Source organism: Tachysurus vachellii, chromosome 2 (genome assembly GCF_030014155.1).
Source record: "Tachysurus vachellii isolate PV-2020 chromosome 2, HZAU_Pvac_v1, whole genome shotgun sequence".
NCBI lineage: Eukaryota > Metazoa > Chordata > Actinopteri > Siluriformes > Bagridae > Tachysurus > Tachysurus vachellii.
The window spans coordinates 23,398,829-23,418,363 of record NC_083461.1 but is presented as its reverse complement, the minus strand read 5'-3'; the positions used below and the strand labels follow the sequence as shown (position 1 = coordinate 23,418,363).

The 19,535-nt window shown below is 40.3% G+C and overlaps 2 protein-coding genes across 2 annotated transcripts in view; both read right to left on the bottom strand.

Moving 5' to 3' along the window:
- LOC132841527 (inactive all-trans-retinol 13,14-reductase-like) overlaps positions 1 to 3,934 on the bottom strand; it is a 12,880-nt gene extending 8,946 nt beyond the window's left edge. Inside the window, exons 1-2 of the mRNA XM_060863879.1 lie at positions 3,682 to 3,934; positions 2,636 to 2,818 (exon numbers count right to left, since the gene is read on the bottom strand). Coding sequence (XP_060719862.1) covers positions 2,636 to 2,818; positions 3,682 to 3,832 — 334 coding nt within the window. The 5' untranslated portion in view covers positions 3,833 to 3,934. The remainder of the gene's footprint in view (positions 1 to 2,635; positions 2,819 to 3,681) is intronic.
- Positions 3,698 to 19,535, bottom strand: LOC132841528 (inactive all-trans-retinol 13,14-reductase-like). The gene is made up of 6 exons (XM_060863880.1): positions 19,274 to 19,535; positions 18,600 to 18,782; positions 8,406 to 8,647; positions 8,113 to 8,308; positions 7,755 to 7,954; positions 3,698 to 3,833 (listed from the first exon to the last, which is right to left on the bottom strand). The coding sequence occupies exons 1-5, from the start codon at positions 19,428 to 19,430 to the stop codon at positions 7,791 to 7,793; spliced, it is 942 nt and encodes a 313-aa protein (XP_060719863.1). The 5' UTR covers positions 19,431 to 19,535; the 3' UTR covers positions 3,698 to 3,833; positions 7,755 to 7,790.

Here is a 19,535-nt window from a genome sequence, read left to right as displayed (position 1 = left end):
CCTCAGCACCTGTTTTGAAGTACTACAACCCAGATGACAACCTTGTTCTTCAGTGTGACTCCTCGGAGTCAGGACTGGGTGCTGCACTTTTGCAGGCAGGACAACCAGTTGCTTATAGCAGCAGGGCCCTTACACCGACAGAAAAAGGATATGCTCAAATAGAAAAAGAATGCCTGGCAATCCTTTTTGGAATGGAGAAATTCCACCAGTATACCTACGGCAGGAAAGTAGAAGTGCATTCAGACCACAAACCCCTAGAGACAATTGTAAGAAAGCCATTGCTCAATGCACCTAAGAGATTGCAGAGAATGCTTTTGAGACTACAGCGATATGACATTAATGTTGTCTATGTACCGGTCGACTAATGCATTTAGCAGACACTCCCAGCTCAGATCAGTAGAGACAGAAATTGAGACAATAAACATGTTGCACTACCTGTCCATATCAAAGGGATTCTAGAAAAGATACAGAGAGAAATTGCTAAGGATGAGACATTTCAGTTGTTGCAGAAAGTGATAGTCCAGGGATGGCCAGAGGAGAAAATTCAGCTGGAAGAAGAGGCAAGACAATTCTTTTCTGTAAGAGGAGAGCTCAGTGTGCAAGATAGAGTGATTTTTAGAGGAGAGAGAGCTCTAATACCAGCAAAGCTGAGGACCGAGATTGTGGAGAGAATTCATGCATCACACCTAGGCATTGAAAGCTGCTTGCAAGAGACTGTGTATACTGGCCTGGGATGAGTGCTGCTATCAGAGCATACATCAGGAAATGTGCTGTTTGCAGAACTATGGATGTACGACAGCAAAAAGAGACTAGGTGTGCACATGACATTCCTATGAGGCCTTGGGCAAAAGTGGGAACAGATTTATTCTCATTTAACAACAGAGCATATCTCATCACAGTTGACTATTTCTCCAACTTCTGGGAAATTGATTGTCTCCCTGATACAAGCTGAGGAGCAGTGATACACAAGTTAAAGGCTCATTTTGCACGACACGGCATCCCAGACACAGTAGTCTCTGATAACGGGCCACAGTACGGCTCTCAGGAATTCAGACAGTTCAGCACTGCTTGGGAATTTAGACATGTGACGTCATTTCCGGCATATCCGCAAAGCAACGGCAAAGCCAAGTCTGCAGTAAAGATGGCCAAACAGCTCATGGGAAAGGCAAAGAGAGCAAAGACTGACCCATACCTGGCTATTCTAGAACACAGGAACACCCCATCTCAGGGATTCAATGCCAGTCCTGCCCAAAGACTCATGAGCAGGAGAACTAAAACATTACTGCCAACACATAACAGTCTTCTGAAGCCAGATGTTGTAAACACGGAGCAGGCTGTGAAAGACAACCAATGCAAACAGGCCTTCTACTACAACAGAGGAGCGAAAGATCTTAGACCTCTGCATGAAGGTGAACAAGTAAGAGTTCAGTTGGACACGAAACACAGAGCACATTGGTTTGCCGGCAAAGGTTGAAAGAATGGCCAACAACAGATCATACACGGTGAAGCGGGAAAATGGAACGGTTGTACAGAGAAATTGGAAACATCTCAGGACTGTGCCTGGAGGACTGCAGAGAGCTGTCTCAACAAACACAAGTGTCAAATTTGATCAGACCAATCAGAAGATTCTTACCAATAAGGGACATTCAAAAGCAGTACCAGAGTCAAGCACAACACACACACACACCTTTCAGATGCTAGCAATAGAGTCATGACAACTAGAAGTGGCAGAATGGTCATGAGACCGTCACACTTGAAAGATTTTGTTTAAATGTGTTTTATTGTTCTTAAGACACAAACATGCTATTTTGTGCATGTTATTATTTATATAATTATTATTACATTACATTATTTACATAATTTGAAGTTTGCAGTTGTTGAATTGTTATGCTTCTGTTTATTATTGGGAAAAAAAAAGAAAAAAGAAAAAAAAAGAGAAAGATGTTACAATATGTTATATAAGGTCTGCAAGAAGTGACATACCATGTAGTATAAGGATTATAAGTTGTGTATGTTACGTCATTAGAATGCGCCAACACGTGAAGTGAAGTAAAGAAAGCACAGAAGAACATGCGTGTGTGAGACTCTTTTATTTAAGGGTGAATACATAATTAATAGACTGAACTGCACATAAAACACTTTCTGGCAAACTCCAGACTCATAAAATTCCTTCATGCTTTGACGCTGGGTTTTAGCACCTGTGATATGATGCAGATTTGATTTCCTCACAATTGATCCAACAGTGCGTACTTAGATATCTAATCTTTTGAATATTATTTTGTAGTCATTTTCTGTGTTGTCTTCCTATGTCTATGAACCTCCATAGACTTCGCAATTACCTCTGATTACTTTTAAGAGGTTGAATATGTTTGCAAGGCACTGTACATATTTATTACTAGGCACAACTTAACGGCTAATCAAGATGCTGGGCTACCCAGCTAGCCACATTGCATAAGCATCTTTTAAATAGAGGCATAAATGCCTGAATTCATTAGCAATCAAAAATACTATAATATGTTACAAATAATAACACTGAGTCGAGTTCACTTTATCCCGGTCAGTGACATGCAGGTCTGTAGTTTATCACAGCGACCCTACAGATAAGGCTGGAATATACATGTTGAACATGTCTTACCTACATCAAACTCAAACCCTTTCTCTGTAAAAGTGTGGCAGCAGCCTCCAGCCTGGTCATGCTGCTCCAGCACCAGCACTCTCTTGCCCAGTTTGGCCAGTGTAGCTGCTGCCGTCATGCCACCGATGCCACTCCCTATCACGATGGCGTCCAGATTCTCTGGAACCTTCTCTTTCCTGAAGCCTACAGGAAGAAATCACAGAAGTAAGAGAGATATTATTTTGATTAGGTTATTGTAAAATATATCATTTCTATTTAATAAAAATGGTAAAATGATCATAAAAAGGTTTAGACAAGCGTCTTTACACACTATAGGCAGTGGGCAAAATTTGTTAATCTAATTAAGATAAGACAAGATAAAGGTGACATGTAGATATTTCTTTTGCAACGTCATCTCAAAATATCTTGTGAACCTTATGCTCTAACTGTGACACTACTTGAGTGCAAATAGATCCATGCACAATATATTTAATACAAAGCGTATGTACAATTTAATACAAATAAATAAATTGCTCCAAAATTTAAAGAGCACATTTATAGACGCTGTTTGTTTTTGTTTGTTTTCACAAGTGATAACTCGGTCCTGCATTCAAATTAACTGTCTGCATTTTTTAAAATACAAAACGGAGTGAGAGGCTGTGTAACAACTGGCTTTGCAAACTGAGGACACGACTCAGAGAAGTTGTTAGGCTTCATGTGCTGGAGGTCTATTAACAATAATATCCATAATCATGCCAGGGTCAGACACAATGATCTCTGTGACTGAGAATAACCATGTGCTTTATATACCACATGTATAAGAAATGAGCATGACAACAGAAAAGTGTCTCTAGAATTCAAAGACCTTATGCTACTTTGATTTAAATTATTATTTCATTAATGTAATTTAAGTTTTTGTGTTTTATTTAAGCAAAATATGTGTAATTTAGATGCCAATTTATGCTTTTAGCATGCAATGACCCTAATAAACATAATCCAATTCTCCCTGTTATTGTTTTTTGTTTTTCTTTTTCAAACCAACATGTACAGAATCCTCAAACACTCACCTTGCTTCAGAATTTTAGATCTCTCCTTCTGGTCCATCTCTAAAGGTGGTCTAACGGACTCCAGTGAGAAAGGGCTGGGTTTGCCAAACAGGAACCAGTAAGTACCGCCGGCCCAAACCAGAAACCACACCAACAGCACCAGGAACCACATCCTGAAGAAAACGACACAGCTGCTGTAGACAGAATGAGTAAAGGTGCACAGTTGCTGCTGCAGTGTTGTATGAACTGATTATTGTTGCACCACTGATGAAATTATTCTCTCATAACCCATTTTATAACCAGCAAGTGCTAAAGGTCTAAAGACATGAGAGATAAATTCATTTATATGGCCAACAGTAAAGATAAGAGGTGATATATGGGGATAGAAAATAATCAGCTATAATGTAATATATGTAATGTTTGGCCAAATCAAATTCTTAGAAATAACGAGTGAGAGCATTGCTATTAGGTTTAGATTATAGGGCACTGTTATTTAGATACAGAGTAAATGCCATCCTGTCAAAAATGAAGCTATATATATATATATATACAGAGGTGGGTAGAGTAGCCAAAAATTGTACTCAAGTAATAGTACTGTTACTTCAGAATAATAAAAGTGAAAAGTAGACATTCAAATAATTACTTGAATAAGAGTAAAAAAGTACTTGGTGAAAAAACTACTCAAGTACTGAGTAACTGTTGAGTAATGTCTGATTTATTTTTTAACACGACAACAATCAGACAGACAAAAATACAAAATAATCTTTAGGAAAATTATGGCTCATCCAATCAATAAAATAAATTAAAATTAATTAATTACAAAATAGTTTAAATTAAAATAATTCAGGTAAATTCAAGTACTTAATAAATAAAATAATAATAAATATGCACAAGTAACACAAATTTCCAAACCTTTATACTTTTTTACCAGGCAGAACTAGAACGAGGAAGCCCATAAATTCTCATAAACTCTGTGTCTGCAGTGACAGAACAACAGAAGGAAACACACACACACACACTTCATTTCTTTTGTGTTGTGATTGTTGCACATTTGATGCCTTGATGAAAGGGCAATAATAATGAAATACATCTCTACTCCTTTAATTAATTTCAGGAAGCCTCTAGTACTTTCCTTAGTTTCAGGTAAGCTAAAGCTTCTGGTTGCAAAGCTGTTTTTGTTTCTCAAAATATCTTCCTTCATGTTCATCAGAACAAAGAAATTTATACAGGTTTGTAACAACATGAGAGAGTAAATAATGACAGAATTTTCATTTTGAGTGAACTATCCCTTTAAATATGTGTGTTCGGCGCTGTAAGAAACGACACGACTGATGTCATCTGTTTGTCGGCTCTTGCGGCGCTGAGTAAAGTTGAGCACATAAAAAAACTCGAAACAGCTGAACTCGACAAAACTGCTCTGTGTACTGTATGCCTGCGCCTCGTCCATTAATTAGTATATTAGTATATAGCAGAAAAAGTTCTCCCTTACTTCTCAGCGAAAGAAATACAAGGTGTGAACTGACTGAAATGCGTGTCTCACGGTGAAGACTTGAGCTCTGTCATATGTAACCTAAAAGACAAACATGCGCCTATCTGCTTTGGCAGACACAGAAGACATCTCATAAAGTAGCTGCTCTCTCGCACTTTTACTAAGGTAAACATGCTTTCAATATGAGGCCAGGGGTGCGGGTTTTCCTCCTCATTTGTGTCTGCATTGAGGACGGTTGATTTTGACATGTTTGTGTTGCTAACTAACGCGTCCCGCCTCTAAGATTGAGTATGGTAACGTGACGAGACTGCACAACTACGTTTGATTGGTGAAACACAGTCACGTGGTAGAGCCTTAGCGGAAGTTTCTCTATCTGTCAAAATAAAACATTAAAATTGATGCGTAGAATACCAAAGAGGTAAAAAGAAAAGTAACGAGATCATTGTAGCCTAATGTAGCGGAGTAAGAGTACAGTTTCTTCTTCACAAATCTAGTCAAGTAAAAGTAAAAAGTATAGTGATTTAAAACTACTCCTAGAAGTATAATTTTTTCAAAAACTTACATGTAGAATTTTTTACAAACATTAAAAAAGAAAAACTGAAATATCACATGGTCATAAGTATTCAGACCCTTTGCTGTGACACTCATATTTAACTCACATGCTATGAACTACTCCTTCATTGGAGTCCAACTGTGTTTAATTAAACTGACGGGAAATGAGAATCATGAGGTCGAAGGAACTGCCCAAGGAGCTCAGAGACAGAATTGTGGCAAGGCACAAAGAATTTCTACAGCACTCAAGGTTCCTAAGAGCACAGTGGCCTCTATAATCCTTAAATGGAAGAAGTTTGGGATGACCAGAACTCTTCCTAGACCTGGCCATCTAGCCAAACTGAGCAATCGTGAGAGAAGAGCCATGGTGAGAGAGGTAAAGAAGAACCCAAAGATCACTGTGGCTGAGCTCCAGAGATGCAGTAGGAAGATGGGAGAAAGTTCCAGAAAGTTAGCTATCACTGCAGCCCTCCACCAGTCGGGGGTCTATGGCAGAGTGGCCTGACGGAAGCCTCTCCTCAGTGCAAGACATATGAAAGCCCGTATAGAGTTTGCAAAAAAAAACACATGAAGGACCCCCAGACTATGAGAAATAAGATCCTCTGGTCTGATGAGACCAAGAACTTTTTGGCGTTAATTCTAAGTGGTATGTGTAGAGAAAACCAGGCACTGCTCATCACCTGCCCAATACAATCCCAAAGTACAGAGATATCCTGGAAGAAAACCTCTTCCAGTGTGCTCAGGACCTCAGACTAGGCCGAAGGTTCACCTTCCAATAAGACAATGACCCTAAGCACACAGCTAAAATAACAAAGGAGTGGCTTTGGAACAACTCTGTGACCATTCTTGACTGGCCCAGCCAGAGCCCTGACCTAAACCCAATCGAGCATCTCTGGAGAGACCTGAAAATGGCTGTCCACCAACGTTCACCATCGAACCTGACGAAACTGGAAAGGATCCGCAAGGAAGAATGGCAGAGGATCCACAAATCCAGGTGTGGAAAAACCTGTTGCATCATTTTCAAGAAGACTCATGGCTGTTCTAGCTCAAAAGGGTGCTTCTACTCAATACTGAGCAAAGGGTCTGAATACTTATGACCATGTGATATTTGAGTCATGAGTGTTGCTTATAAAGAAGTCAAGGTTTCCCATAGGTGCAAGAGACTTGTGTCCAGTCTGGACCATTCCTTGTTTGCGTCCATACGTATCCCTGTTGTCGCAAGCCAAGGGGTCTCAGAGGTGGTTTTACTAACGACTAAATTCCACATGCTATAGCCATCTGGTGCGTTTGTGCCGTATATTGTTCATCATCTCAAGAGATTGATGCAAATGCTTCATTGCCCAGCTCCTCCAGTTCTCCGTAATCTGGGACCACCTCTGCACCAGGACCTTCTTCTCCACTGCCCAGGTCTGTCAATGCCCCATGGCCCCGGTCCAGGACAGAGACGGTTCAACATCCCAGATCTACTATTGCCCTATTGTCCAGGTCCACCACTGCTCGTCATCTAGGAATAACACTACTGCATGGCCTAGGCCCACCATTGCATGATGATTCAGCTTCAGTTTTTATTTTGTAACCCGTTTCTTGTCTTTTGTCTTTCTTTCCTTGCACTTATCTTGCACTTGTACATGTCTCATGTTGTGATTGGTTGTTGTCATGTGTTCTTTGGATCTCGCTGTCATCTGTTCCCTTTATTTGACCCTGAGTGCTATGTTTTTGTCCGTAATGGCTGTTTTGTGTGCTCATGATTCTTGTCCTGTTTTGCCATTGCCCTTGCCTGCATTACTTTGTGCTTTTGTTTCATGAAAATCTTTTACCCTACGATGGGTTGGCACTCCGTCCAGGGTGTATCCTGCCTTGATGCCCAATGACGCCTGAGATAGGCACAGGCTCCCCGTGACCGGAGGTAGTTCGGATAAGCGGTAGAAAATGAATGGATGAATGAAAAAATCTTTTACCTGCATTTGGATCCTCTGCCTCATCTTTAAATGCACGTGACACAGTGTCATGATAAACATGTTATAATATGGCTGTAATCTTCTTTCTCACTTACCATATGCTGCTCCGTTATTGTCAAGCAGGATGCGATTTACAGGAGCCTGGACCAGCACACGTCCACCGTATTTCTGAATGACTTTAGTGATGTGGAATGGGATTTTACTGGCGCCACCTTTTGGGTAGTATGCTCCACGCTTGTAGTGGTGCAACAGCAAAGCATTAATGACACTGCTGGACTGTTTAGGTTTAGAACACCTGTCAATTAAAAAAAAATAATTAAGAAATGTATGATTCATTCCCATGATTGAGGACCTGCCCCCTAAAATAAAGGAAAGTGACAGCTACTAATAAACACCAGTCCCACCACTGATGAGTCTGATTAATGTATAGATTAATTACAAGCAGTGTCTCACCATAGAAAAAATAATTGAAGATTAATTGGAGGTCCTTGTTGGAGGTCAGACTGTTGGCAATTGTAGTGGCATCAGTGCCTACAAGGCAGAAGATGGAGGAGCAGAAATCAGCAATGCCACTTTTAAGCAGGAACAGTGCCATCCACTGAGGAATCAACTTCAGTGCGGCCAATAATGGTGTCTTCCTGGCTGAGATCTAAGGGGAAAAAAATGCATTTTTGGGGGGAAATGACAAAGCTCCTCCAAAGGCTCAGAGATGATTCTGAGGTAAGAGATCTGTGTGAAAACAATACCTTCATGATTTTGAAGAACTCCTCAACAGCTTTGGTATCATTAGGGAACTGCGCCTTCAGCTGCTCCTCCATCTCAGTTTTGCCACTGTAAATTGTGTATTTCCTGACTTTCTCTCCGCTACCTATGACTAAAGTGTCAAAGTGCTTGTCCAGTTCCACAAACTGTAGTTGTCCTTCTGTGATCTGGTCTATAACGATCTTAAACAGACTGTTCTCATGGAGCTGACCAATGTAATGTAATCCTGTAGAGATAGATATACAGAAGATATATGACAGCACACTGCTGTTAGAGCGCACTGCTGTTAGTATGTTGCTATAGCACATTAAACGTGGGAAAAGTTCTGAACTAATTTATTTGTTTTTCATTTTCTATATCACAGAAGACTTTTTATATCCCCTGTAGTTCAGTTTGTATTACGTATTACTCTCTGGAGAACATGAGAGATGAATTTCCTCTTCTTTCCTCTTGTTTTACTAACGAGAAGGGACTCAAAGCCGATCCTTGATGTTTCCCCACGTCCACCTTGAACTCCTCTGTCTGACCTACAGCACATCTCAGTGTCAGTACCATAGCTCCACTCTCGGCACCCTAACATACGCTTTCTCTAAATTCACAAAGACGGTGCAGCTCCTTCTGACCATGACTGTAGTTCTCCATTAACATTCTTAGAGCAAAAACTACATCAGTCGTGCTTTTTCTCAGCATGAAGCCATACTGCTGTGCCCAAATATCCACATATTTTTCCCAGAACTTTATACCTCTGTAGTTTACAACTCTGCACATCACCCTTGTTTTTAAAGATCGCCACTAGAACACTTCTCCATTCTTCAGGCATCTTCTCACTCTCTAAAATCCTGTTGAACAATCAAGATAGAAACTCCACTGCTGTCTCTCCTAGACACCTCCACACCTCCACAGGTATAGCATCTGGATTTTCCTCAGATCCTTCCTCACCTCATCCTTTCTAATCTTTCCTATTTCTTGCTCTACAATATTCACCTCTTCCTCCTGTCTTTCCCTCTCATTTTCCTCATTCATCAGCTCCTCAAACTACTACTTCAATCTTTTCTGCACACTCTTCTCACCTGTTACCACCTTTCCATCTCTGTCTTTAATCACCCTTATCTGTTGCACATCCTTACCATCTCTATCTCTTGGTCTCCCTAATCTGTACAAGTCCTTTTTGCCTTCCCTCGTGTCTAACCTGGCATACAACTTATCATATGCTTTCTGTTTGGCCTTTGCCACATCCCTCTTCACTTTGTGCTGTGATTCCTTGTAATCCTTTCTACTTTCTTCAGTCCTTTCTACATGAGAAAAATATGAATTTATAGCGATATATTTCTATGCAAGTGACATAACTAGCATGAAATTGGCATTTGTACCATATTTCTAGCCTAGCTTTAACAAGTAATAACAGTTATAGTCTATTGTATTTGATAAAGGTCTGGACTTTGACTTGGCCATTGAATAACATTTACCTTTGGGTTGTTTAACCACTTCTGTGTTGCTTTGGCCTTGTGCTTGGAATCACTGTCCTGCTGAAAGATCAGGCTTTTTTTTTCTCTTAGTTTGAGTTCATTGTTTCAGCAGGTGGTCTTGCAGCATCTCAGTGTATTTTGCACTATCAAGCCATTCATCAGTTTAAACAAATGCCCAGTCCCTGCTGAGGAAAAGCATCTCCACAGCATGATGTTGCCCTGCCGCACTTCAGTATCGGGATGGTGTCAGTTCAGAAAAGGGGAGTTGTTAGCTGTGGCTACTGATTATTCCCAAAAAGCTTAGGTGGCTTTCCGGTTTGCACCACACATTTTTCTCTCATCTTTCCACAAAGCCACAATTTAGCTGGTTCACCTTGGTGATTTCTGGCAGACTCCAGATGTGCTTTGTTGTGAGTTTGTTGCTTCTAGCCACACTCCCATATAAGCTAGTTGTATACTGTATATAAATATTTGACTGAGTTTTAGGGGACAGTCTTTTCTCACCAGTGCCTGGGTGTCATGACGCAGCTTCGATTTCCTCACAACTGATCCAACAGTGCTCGCTTGTGTATCTTAAAAATTGTTGACATATTCTAGACTTTTCCTGGGTTGTACATTATCTCTATATTTATCTCTAATTTCTTTAGAATACACACAAGTTTTAATTTTCACAGCTTTCATTCAGATTTACAGTCTGACAAATGGTACGTAAATTAAAGGGGTCTTTTATACAGTAAATGTTTTTAATGATTCATAGGTATCATTATGATTCAAGGCCAACTGCAAGATAATTGTTCCAAATCATGAAAATATTTTCATGTGTATGTAGCCTGCTTGATATTATGTTTTATAACACATTGTTTGTAGGTGATATATATATTTTTTGTTTATTGATGGATGAATGTATTGTTATAGTCCTTTAAGTTGCACCCTATCCTCAAATATAGTTAATGGATATCTTAAGCCCATTGGTTCAGGGCCTGGTCTGTTAATTTGGATATGGGTGATTGGATGGGGGTGGGTCTTTGTCGTGAGGGGTTTCGCTACACGATCCGTACAGCAACACGATCGGACGACGAGAAGAGAGAGTCGGACATGTTTGTTTTTTTGTGCTAGAGAGACACGCGGAGGTGTCGCTCATTAAAAGGATTTTTTTAAAACAAATAGTGACTTTCGTGGAGCTATTTTTTCCTGGAGCATATTGCCAAAGTTTGCTGCGGATTATAGGTGTTGTTCCCGAACTTTCTTTTGCCAGCATCTCACAAGGCTATTTCCGAGTAACCTAAGTGGATTATACTTTTTTTGACCCTTGATTCGAGACTGCGAAGTGACTGTGAGTAAGTTTTTTGTTTCCTTTGTTCAAAATTTTTTTTGGACGATCTAGTTAAGGCGGTAGGGTTTCCCAGCTTAGGCGGCCCGCCCGAACTGCAAAGTGTTGCGGGAAACCCTGGGAGTGCTACATATAAATTGGAGGCACTGCTGGGATAGTTAAATTTTCTTCTTTTTCTCCCCTTAAATTTTGGCAGTCATTGAAGACGCTCTTTGTGTAGATAGTATGGCGACATCCCTAGAACTTTTAAAGCATGAGTTGATTGAATGGTGTAAGGGACTAGGAGTTGATCCTTCATATGCTCTGATTATTTGTGGTGTACCAACTGATGCAGATGTCTCTGTTATAGAAGATATTGTCCAGACAGTGAAGGTGTTTGGAAGAGTTAGGGTTATGGGTGATAAGTACAGTTCTCAACTGAAATGCCACTTGGTTCTGTGTGAGTGTCGTTACCCTGTAGACCCAGAATGTACTCCTCCTGAGATTAGACCTGACAAGGGTGAACCCTGGAAAACAATATTGCTGACTCCGTTGGTGAGTGCTCCTGAGCAATTTTCTGATAAACTTAGCAGATTATTGAGAGATGAGGGAAAGACAATGGATGATATTAGAGCCCTTTTCCCTCAGGGAACTGTTTCAGGTAGCTCCCCTGATAGTATTATTAGGGCAGTAGGAGATCTGCTGGAGAAAACTATGAAACCACCCAGTGAGAGTAACACATTTAGACGATTGAGAGCTTTCTCAGGGAAAACTCCCACACCGTCAGGTGAAGAGAACTATGACCATTGGCTTGACCAAGCACAATTAATGGTTGAAGAATGTAGCTGTTCAGACAGAGAGAAACGGTCTAGAAATGTTGAGAGCCTGAGAGGCCCTGCCCTAGACATTATTCAGGCAGTGAGGTTGAATAATCCAGAAGCTATCCCCTCTAATTACCTACAGGCATTGGAAAATGTATTTGGCACTTCTGTATGTGGTGAGGACCTGTATTATGCTTTCAGAAATTTACACCAACAGGCTTTTGAAAAGATTTCAGATTTTTTGCAGAGTCTGGAGATATCCCTTCGCAAAGTGGTGCAGAGAGGTGGCATAGCACCTTCAAGAGTGGATCAAGCTAGATTAGAGCAAGTCATCAGGGGCTCCTTAGAATCTGACCTGACGCTAGTACATCTCCGTCTTAGGGAGAGAAAACAGAAACCTCCTAAATTCTTGCAGTTGATGAATGAACTCCGAGAGGAGGAAGAGAATGAAGCCACTCGCTACAAGCTACATGCTTCTGTAAGGCAGGTCCAAACTGTAGCAGAACGGAAGTCAGAATCTACTGAAATTCAGGAGTTAAAAAATGAAATCAAAGTTTTGACCTCAAAGCTTTATGGGTTAACAAAAAAGAGACATCGAACGTGAGACAAAAAGTAAAAGCCTTAAACCATCAGCTGAGTCCAGAACAGAAGGTTATGTTCAAGTTTTGCAGAGACAAATGAAACAGCTTAATGAGCTGCTCAGTGTATGGACTGTGGCGCATGGAGAATCTAAATGGAATGAAGGCAAAAACCAGCCTACTCACCGTAAGAAGCCCATGTTTCACAGCGAATCATCTGAGTTATTTTGCTACCGGTGGGGGAAAGATGGCCACATTGCCTCTCACTGCAATTCCCTTAAAAACAACCCAAAAGTGATCCACAAACTGATAAGTGCTCTGTGGAAAAATAAAAGTGGAAGAGATTCTGCTGAGACTGCAGTAGCAACCAAGAACTGTTCAGTGCGAAGAAGCACAATACATACAATACAATACAATATAACCCCCTGTAAGGAGTTATATTTCTGTAGATTTAGCATTCCCGTTTAAGTTCTAAATAAAAGGCAGTTCTAAATAAAAAGTTACACTTTTGACTTTGGTGTGTCCTGATCCCAAGAGTCCTGATGCTGTGTCTGTCATTTTGGGCACAAATGCCCCTAAGCTTAAGACCTTATTGGCCAGCTGTGAAGAGCTTACTGATCACAGTACTATTCAATCATTGCAGATACTCCCCTTTGATGGGAATGTCAAAAGACAACCCGTCAAGTCACACTGTAGAGAAACTAAAGATGTGGTCGGTCATGTGAAATGGATGGGACCAGGCTCGCTAAACCTTCCACCTTGTAGTACTATCTATCCAGTATGTAGGGTTATACCCCATCAGCCTTTAGAAAACAACATACTTCTAGTGGAGTCTACTGAAGTCAATAAACCTCCGGGCAGTGTATTGGTTCCCTCCTTAGTGATGACCTCATCATCTATCGATGTAACTAATTTCTCCTTACCCCTGCGGAATGAATCTCAGAAAGGAATATCTATTCCAATGGGTACTCTTCTTGCTCAGGTATTCACTGTGGACACGGTAGCCGTACCTCAGAAATCTACATATACAGCAAAGTCTTTGGATCCTTCCTTGTTCGATTTTGGCAGTTCACCCATGCCAGAGGCCTGGAAACATCGTTTAGCCCAAAAGTTGTCAGAGAGAGCAGGAGTTTTCTCCTTGGATGAATGGGATGTTGGATTGGCTAAGGGGGTAGAACACATCAGGCTCAGTGATACTAAGCCATTTCGTGAACGATCCAGACGAATCACTCCGGCTGATATAGAGGACGTCCGCCACCACTTGCAAGAACTGTTGGCTTCAGGGATTATTAAAGAATCACGTAGCCCATATGCATCTCCCATAGTGATAGCTAGAAAGAAGAATGGCTGAGTGCGCATGTGCATTGATTATTGCACTTTGAATTCTAGAACCATCCCAGATCAGTACACTATGCCACGCATTGATGATGCTTTTTACATTTACATTTACAGCATTTGGCAGACGCCCTTATCCAGAGTGACGTACATAAGTGCTTAAATCTCTAACATTGAATACATTAATGCTGGCTCACTAAGTTACATACTTAAGATACCATGAGTTTAAAACATTTGTTCAAAGTTACAATAAAAAAGTGTCAAAGGTGTGTTTTTTTTTTTTTTTTTTTTTTTTTTTTTTAAATGCGAAAGATAAGGAAAGAAGTGCTTTTGCTTTTGACTGCTTGACTGGTAGTAAATGGTTTTCTGTCCTTGATTTGAGAAGTGGATACTACCAAATAGCAATGGCAGAGGAAGATAAAGAGGAGACAGCTTTCATTTGCACGCTGGGTTTCTATCAATTTGAATGAATGCCACAGGGGATAACAGGAGCCCCGGCGACATTTCAACGTTTGATGGAGGCTGCAGTGGGAGATATGAATCTATTGCAAGTGATTGTTTACTTGGATGATCTAATAGTGTTTGCGAAAACACTCGAAGAGCACGAAGAACGGCTCTTAAAGGTATTGGATCGGTTGGAGAAGTGTGGTTTAAAACTCTTGATTGATAAGTGCCAGTTGTCAGCCACAAGTGAAATATGTGGGACATATTGTTCCTTCTGCTGGTGTTGCCACCGATCCAGACAAAGTGAGGGCTGTACTGAACTGGAAGAAGTCCACCGATTTAAAGTCCCTTTGGTCATTTTTAGGCTTTTGTGGATATTACCGTTGCTTCATTGCAAATTATTCCATTATTGTCAGACCACTGACTGAGTTAACGAAGGGCTACCCACCGGCTCAAAAGAATCGGAAAGTAAATAAAAAAACCATAGTAAACAGCATTACTTTAAGGAGCGTGAGCCTTTTGCTGAAAGATGGGATGAAGCATGTGACTCTTCATTTAAGAAAATCATACATTGCCTTACCAATGCCCCAGTATTAGCCTTTGCTGACACCAGTAAAACCTTACATTTTGCATGTGGATGCGAGTTCCTCCAGATGCCCTCCCTGATGTATTCTCATTTCCTACAAAACTTGAAATAAGCCCTCTTGAGCGGTTGAGTAGTATAGAATTAGTTCAAGCTCAAAGAACAGATGCAGCCCTCGGAGTAGTATTAAAGCAGTTAGAGGACGGAAAATCCATTCTAGAATTAAGTTTGCAAGACAGAGAAATTGTGATACTCCAAAGAGAGAATTCTAAAATCCTTTTGAAGAAAGGGTTACTGTCTCGCCTTATTCAGAGGCATGGAAAAGAAGTGTATCAGTTGATACTGCCTGCTCAGTTCTGACTAATGGTCCTAAAGGCTATGCATGATGACATGGGTCATTTTGGAACAGAAAGCACTATAGAGCTCATTAAGGACAGATTTTACGGGCCTCGAATGGCTTTTGACATCACTCAATACATCAAGAATTGTGTCAGGTGTGTTGCACGTAAAACAGTGCCCCAGAGGTCTGCATCACTACATCGGATCACTAGTACTGGTCCCCTAGATTTAGTGTTATAGATTTTTTGTCCATCGAGCCTGACTCAACAGGAATTGCCAATGTGTTGATTGTGACTGGTCATTTCACTCGATATGCCCAGGCATTCCCAACCCTAAATCAAAAGGCACTGACGGTTGCAAAAGTACTGTTTCAGAATTTCTTTGTTCATTATTGTCTACCAGCTCTGATTCATTCAGATCAAGGACGTGACTTTGAGAGTCAACTCATTAAGGAGTTGCTAGGAATACTTGGAATCAAAAAATCACAAACATCTCCATATCACCCTCAAGGAGATGCACAATCTGAAAGATTCAATCGTACCTTGCTGTCTATGCTGGGAACTCTCGACCCTAAAAAGAAAGCGAGATGGAGTCAACAAGTGAGCCAGCTTGTGCACGCATACAACTGTACTAGAAATGATGCCACTGGGTTTTCTCCATATTTTCTAATGTTTGGCATGGAAGCAAGATTGCCTATTGATTTTTGCTTTGGAATATCTCCTGATGGTGAAAACGAAATGAAGTATCGTCAGTATGTAGACACGATGAGGCATGAGCTGAAAAGTGCTTATGAGCTAGCTGCAAAACAAAAGACTCTATGAAAGAAACAAAAGACTCTATGACACCAGAGTCAGAAATCAGATTCTTGAAGAAGGTGATTGAGTACTAATGCGTAACTTGGGTCTCCCCTGGAAGCATAAGTTGCAATATAAATGGAATCCATTCCCTTACATTGTAGTGGAGAAGCTTCCTAATATACCTGTCTACCGAATTTTAAGCCTGAACAAGGGTTTGGTGTTGCAAAGACAGTACACCGTGATCACCTTCTGCCGATTGGGTACTTGGTAAGAATGCCTGTGGACAAGCAGGAACCGCCAAATGTCAGGCAACCAAGGGCACAAGCCCAACGGGCTACCCTGTTGGAAGAGATTAATGAACAGGGCAAGCCTAAAAGTGAGTCAGAGGACTTGCATAAAGAGTGGAGTTCTGAATCTGAAGAAGTGGATGGGTATCCTTTGATGCAATTTAGCTTTCCTCAGCCACAGTTGTTAGAGACCTCTCATAAAGTTGATGATTCCTTAACTGTGCTGACTGATGCTGGTGCTAGGGATTAAGACTAGTGTCCCAAAAGTAGCTGAGACTGAAAACAGATGAATTGGTAACAGATGATGAAGGCATACTAGAGACAGCACACCCTCTACCACCTGTCCAGGAACCTGTGGTGGACACTGAACTAGAAGGGGGAGACGTCCTTTCTTTTAGTGCCTCGGATGAGGAGGTAGAACCTGTCCCTGATATCAGACCGAAAAGAGAATTAAAGCCTGTTATTCGGCTTAGTTATGATGAGCCTGGAAAGCCAATAAATCAGCCAGTTACAATAGTACACAGAGGTATGACAATTCAAATTTCTTATCAATAAGAAATCAGAAACACCTAAGTTTATCATAGTAATTTTCTTGTAGTCTGACACAAAGCCATCCTTTCTTATTCAAGTTTGCCGTTAACACAGATGTTAGGCCTATATTTAAGTCTCATGAGGACATGAGGACATTCTAGAAGGGGGAGGATGTAGCCTGCTTCGTTATTATGTATTATAACACAACACTGTTTGTATGTGATATATATTTTTTGTTTATTGATGGATGAATGTATTGTTATGGTCCTTTAAGTTGCACCCTATCCTCAAATATAGTTAATGGATGTCTTAAGCCCACTGGTTCAGGGCCTGGTCTGTTAATTTGGATATGTGTGATTGGATGGGGGCGGTTCTTTGTTGTGAGGCGATTGACGACGAGAAGAGAGAGTTGGACATGTTTGTTTTTTTTGTGCTGGAGAGACACGGGGAGGTGTCGCTCATTAAAAGGATTTTCAGAGGACTTTTTTGTTTGTTTCTTTCCACCATTTAATACTGTCAGTGTGGCAGGATACAGTGTTTAATAGACACTTTAAAACAAATAGTGACTTTCGTGGAACTATTTTTTCTGTTTTTTTCCTGGAGCATATTGCCAAAGTTTGCTGCGGATTATAGGTGTTGTTCCCGAACTTTCTTTTGCCACTGAGGGAAAAAGTGCTCATGCGTTCATTCGTGGATCACAAAGGCTATTTCCGAGTAACCTAAGTGGATTATACTTGGGTTTTTTTTTTACCCTGGATTCGAGACCGCGAAGTGACTGTGAGTAAGTTTTTTCCTTTGTTCTATCGATTAAAAAGAAGGGGCGAAGTAGCTTATCTCCACAACGCTCACAAGTATCGTCCAGGCCTGCTAAATTTTTTTTTCTCTTTGTTTTGCTAATTTGGTCATGACCATAACATGTTTCAGTGAAAAATATTAGTCCGGTAAACGTTAGTAAACTTATTACGAATTCTAAGTAGTTTGTTAAATAATAAAGTAATACTTATTGTTTTATTCGTCTTTTTGTCATGTGCTTTATTCACTAATGACTATTTAAGTATTGTTAGTTGCACTGCTAATTTTCTTTGTTTAAATTCAATATATATACTGTGATTTGTGACTTGCCTAAGTTGTTTTTGGATCTAGTTAACGAACCCAGAGTGCTCTTATCGTAAAGGGTGACTACGCTACACGTATAAACCTACAGCTTCTTTAGAACAGGTGTTTGTATATTCCATAAAACAAATCAATGTATTTCATTACTATATATATATATATATATATATATATATATTTATATATATTACCTTTTTGTCATATACACATTACAATAGAGTGAAATCCTTTTCCTCACATATCCCAACTATGGACGTTGGAGCAGTGAGTGTTAAGGGCCTTGCCCAGGAGCCCAACAGTGGCAGCTTGTCCAATCAACACCCCAGAGCCTTAACCTCTTGATCCACCACTGCTACTCATTTTTCAAACCATAGAGGTTTATATGCCTGAATCCATAAGCAGACAGTAATCTGCTTCAGTTTGTTATAAACTATAATCTACTTCATTCATCTTCAGTAATCACTTTATCTTGGTCAAGGTCATGCAGATCTGTAGCTTATCACGGCGACCATACAGATGAGACAGGAATACATGCTGAACATCAAAGTCCAAAATGTAATAAGATCATGTCTTACCTACATCAAACTCGAACCCTTTCTCTGTAAAAGTGTGGCAGTAGCCTCCAGCCTGGTCATGCTGCTCCAGCACCAGCACTCTCTTGCCCAGTTTGGCCAGTGTAGCTGCTGCCGTCATGCCACCGATGCCACTGCCAATCAAGATGGCATCCAGATTCTCTGGAACCTTCTCTTTCCTGAAGCCTACAGGAAAAAAAATCACTGGAATTTGAGACTGTCTTGTAAACCAACAAATATTATTTTGATTAGGTTAAGTAAAAAAATGGCTATTCAATACAAAAAAAAATTGATTCATCTAACACAAATAATGTTTCCTTTATCATCAGGGCAGTTTAGATAAGTGTCTTTACACACTCTGGGCAGTTGCCCAAATCTGTTAATCTAATTAAGATAAGACAAGATTAAGGTGCACTATCACATTATTTGTTTATGGCATGTAGATATTTTTTTGCAACTTCATCTCAAAAAACATTACTTTTTATCATATGCTTCTGCTATTTATATAAATCTTGTTAGTAAGATAAGAATTATTTCTTTAATTACATTCATTTTTTTTTGTGTAATTTGATCAAAATATATTAGATAAGATGCCATGTTAAGCATAAGCATGCACATCACATAAACATCCAAGCATCACCTGGACTGCAACATGTACACTCACTCCACACACTCACCTTGCTTCAGAATTTTAGATCTCTTCTTCTGGTCCATCTCTAATGGACCAGGTGGTCTTACAGACTCAAGTGAGAAAGGGCTGGGTTTGCCAAACAGGAACCAGTAAGTACCGCCGGCCCAAACCAGAAACCACACCAACAGCACCAGGAACCACATCCTGAAGAAAACAACACAGCTGCTGTAGACAGAATGAGTAAAGGTGCACAGTTGCTGCTGCAGTGTTGTATGAACTGATTATTGCTGCACCACTGATGAAATTAT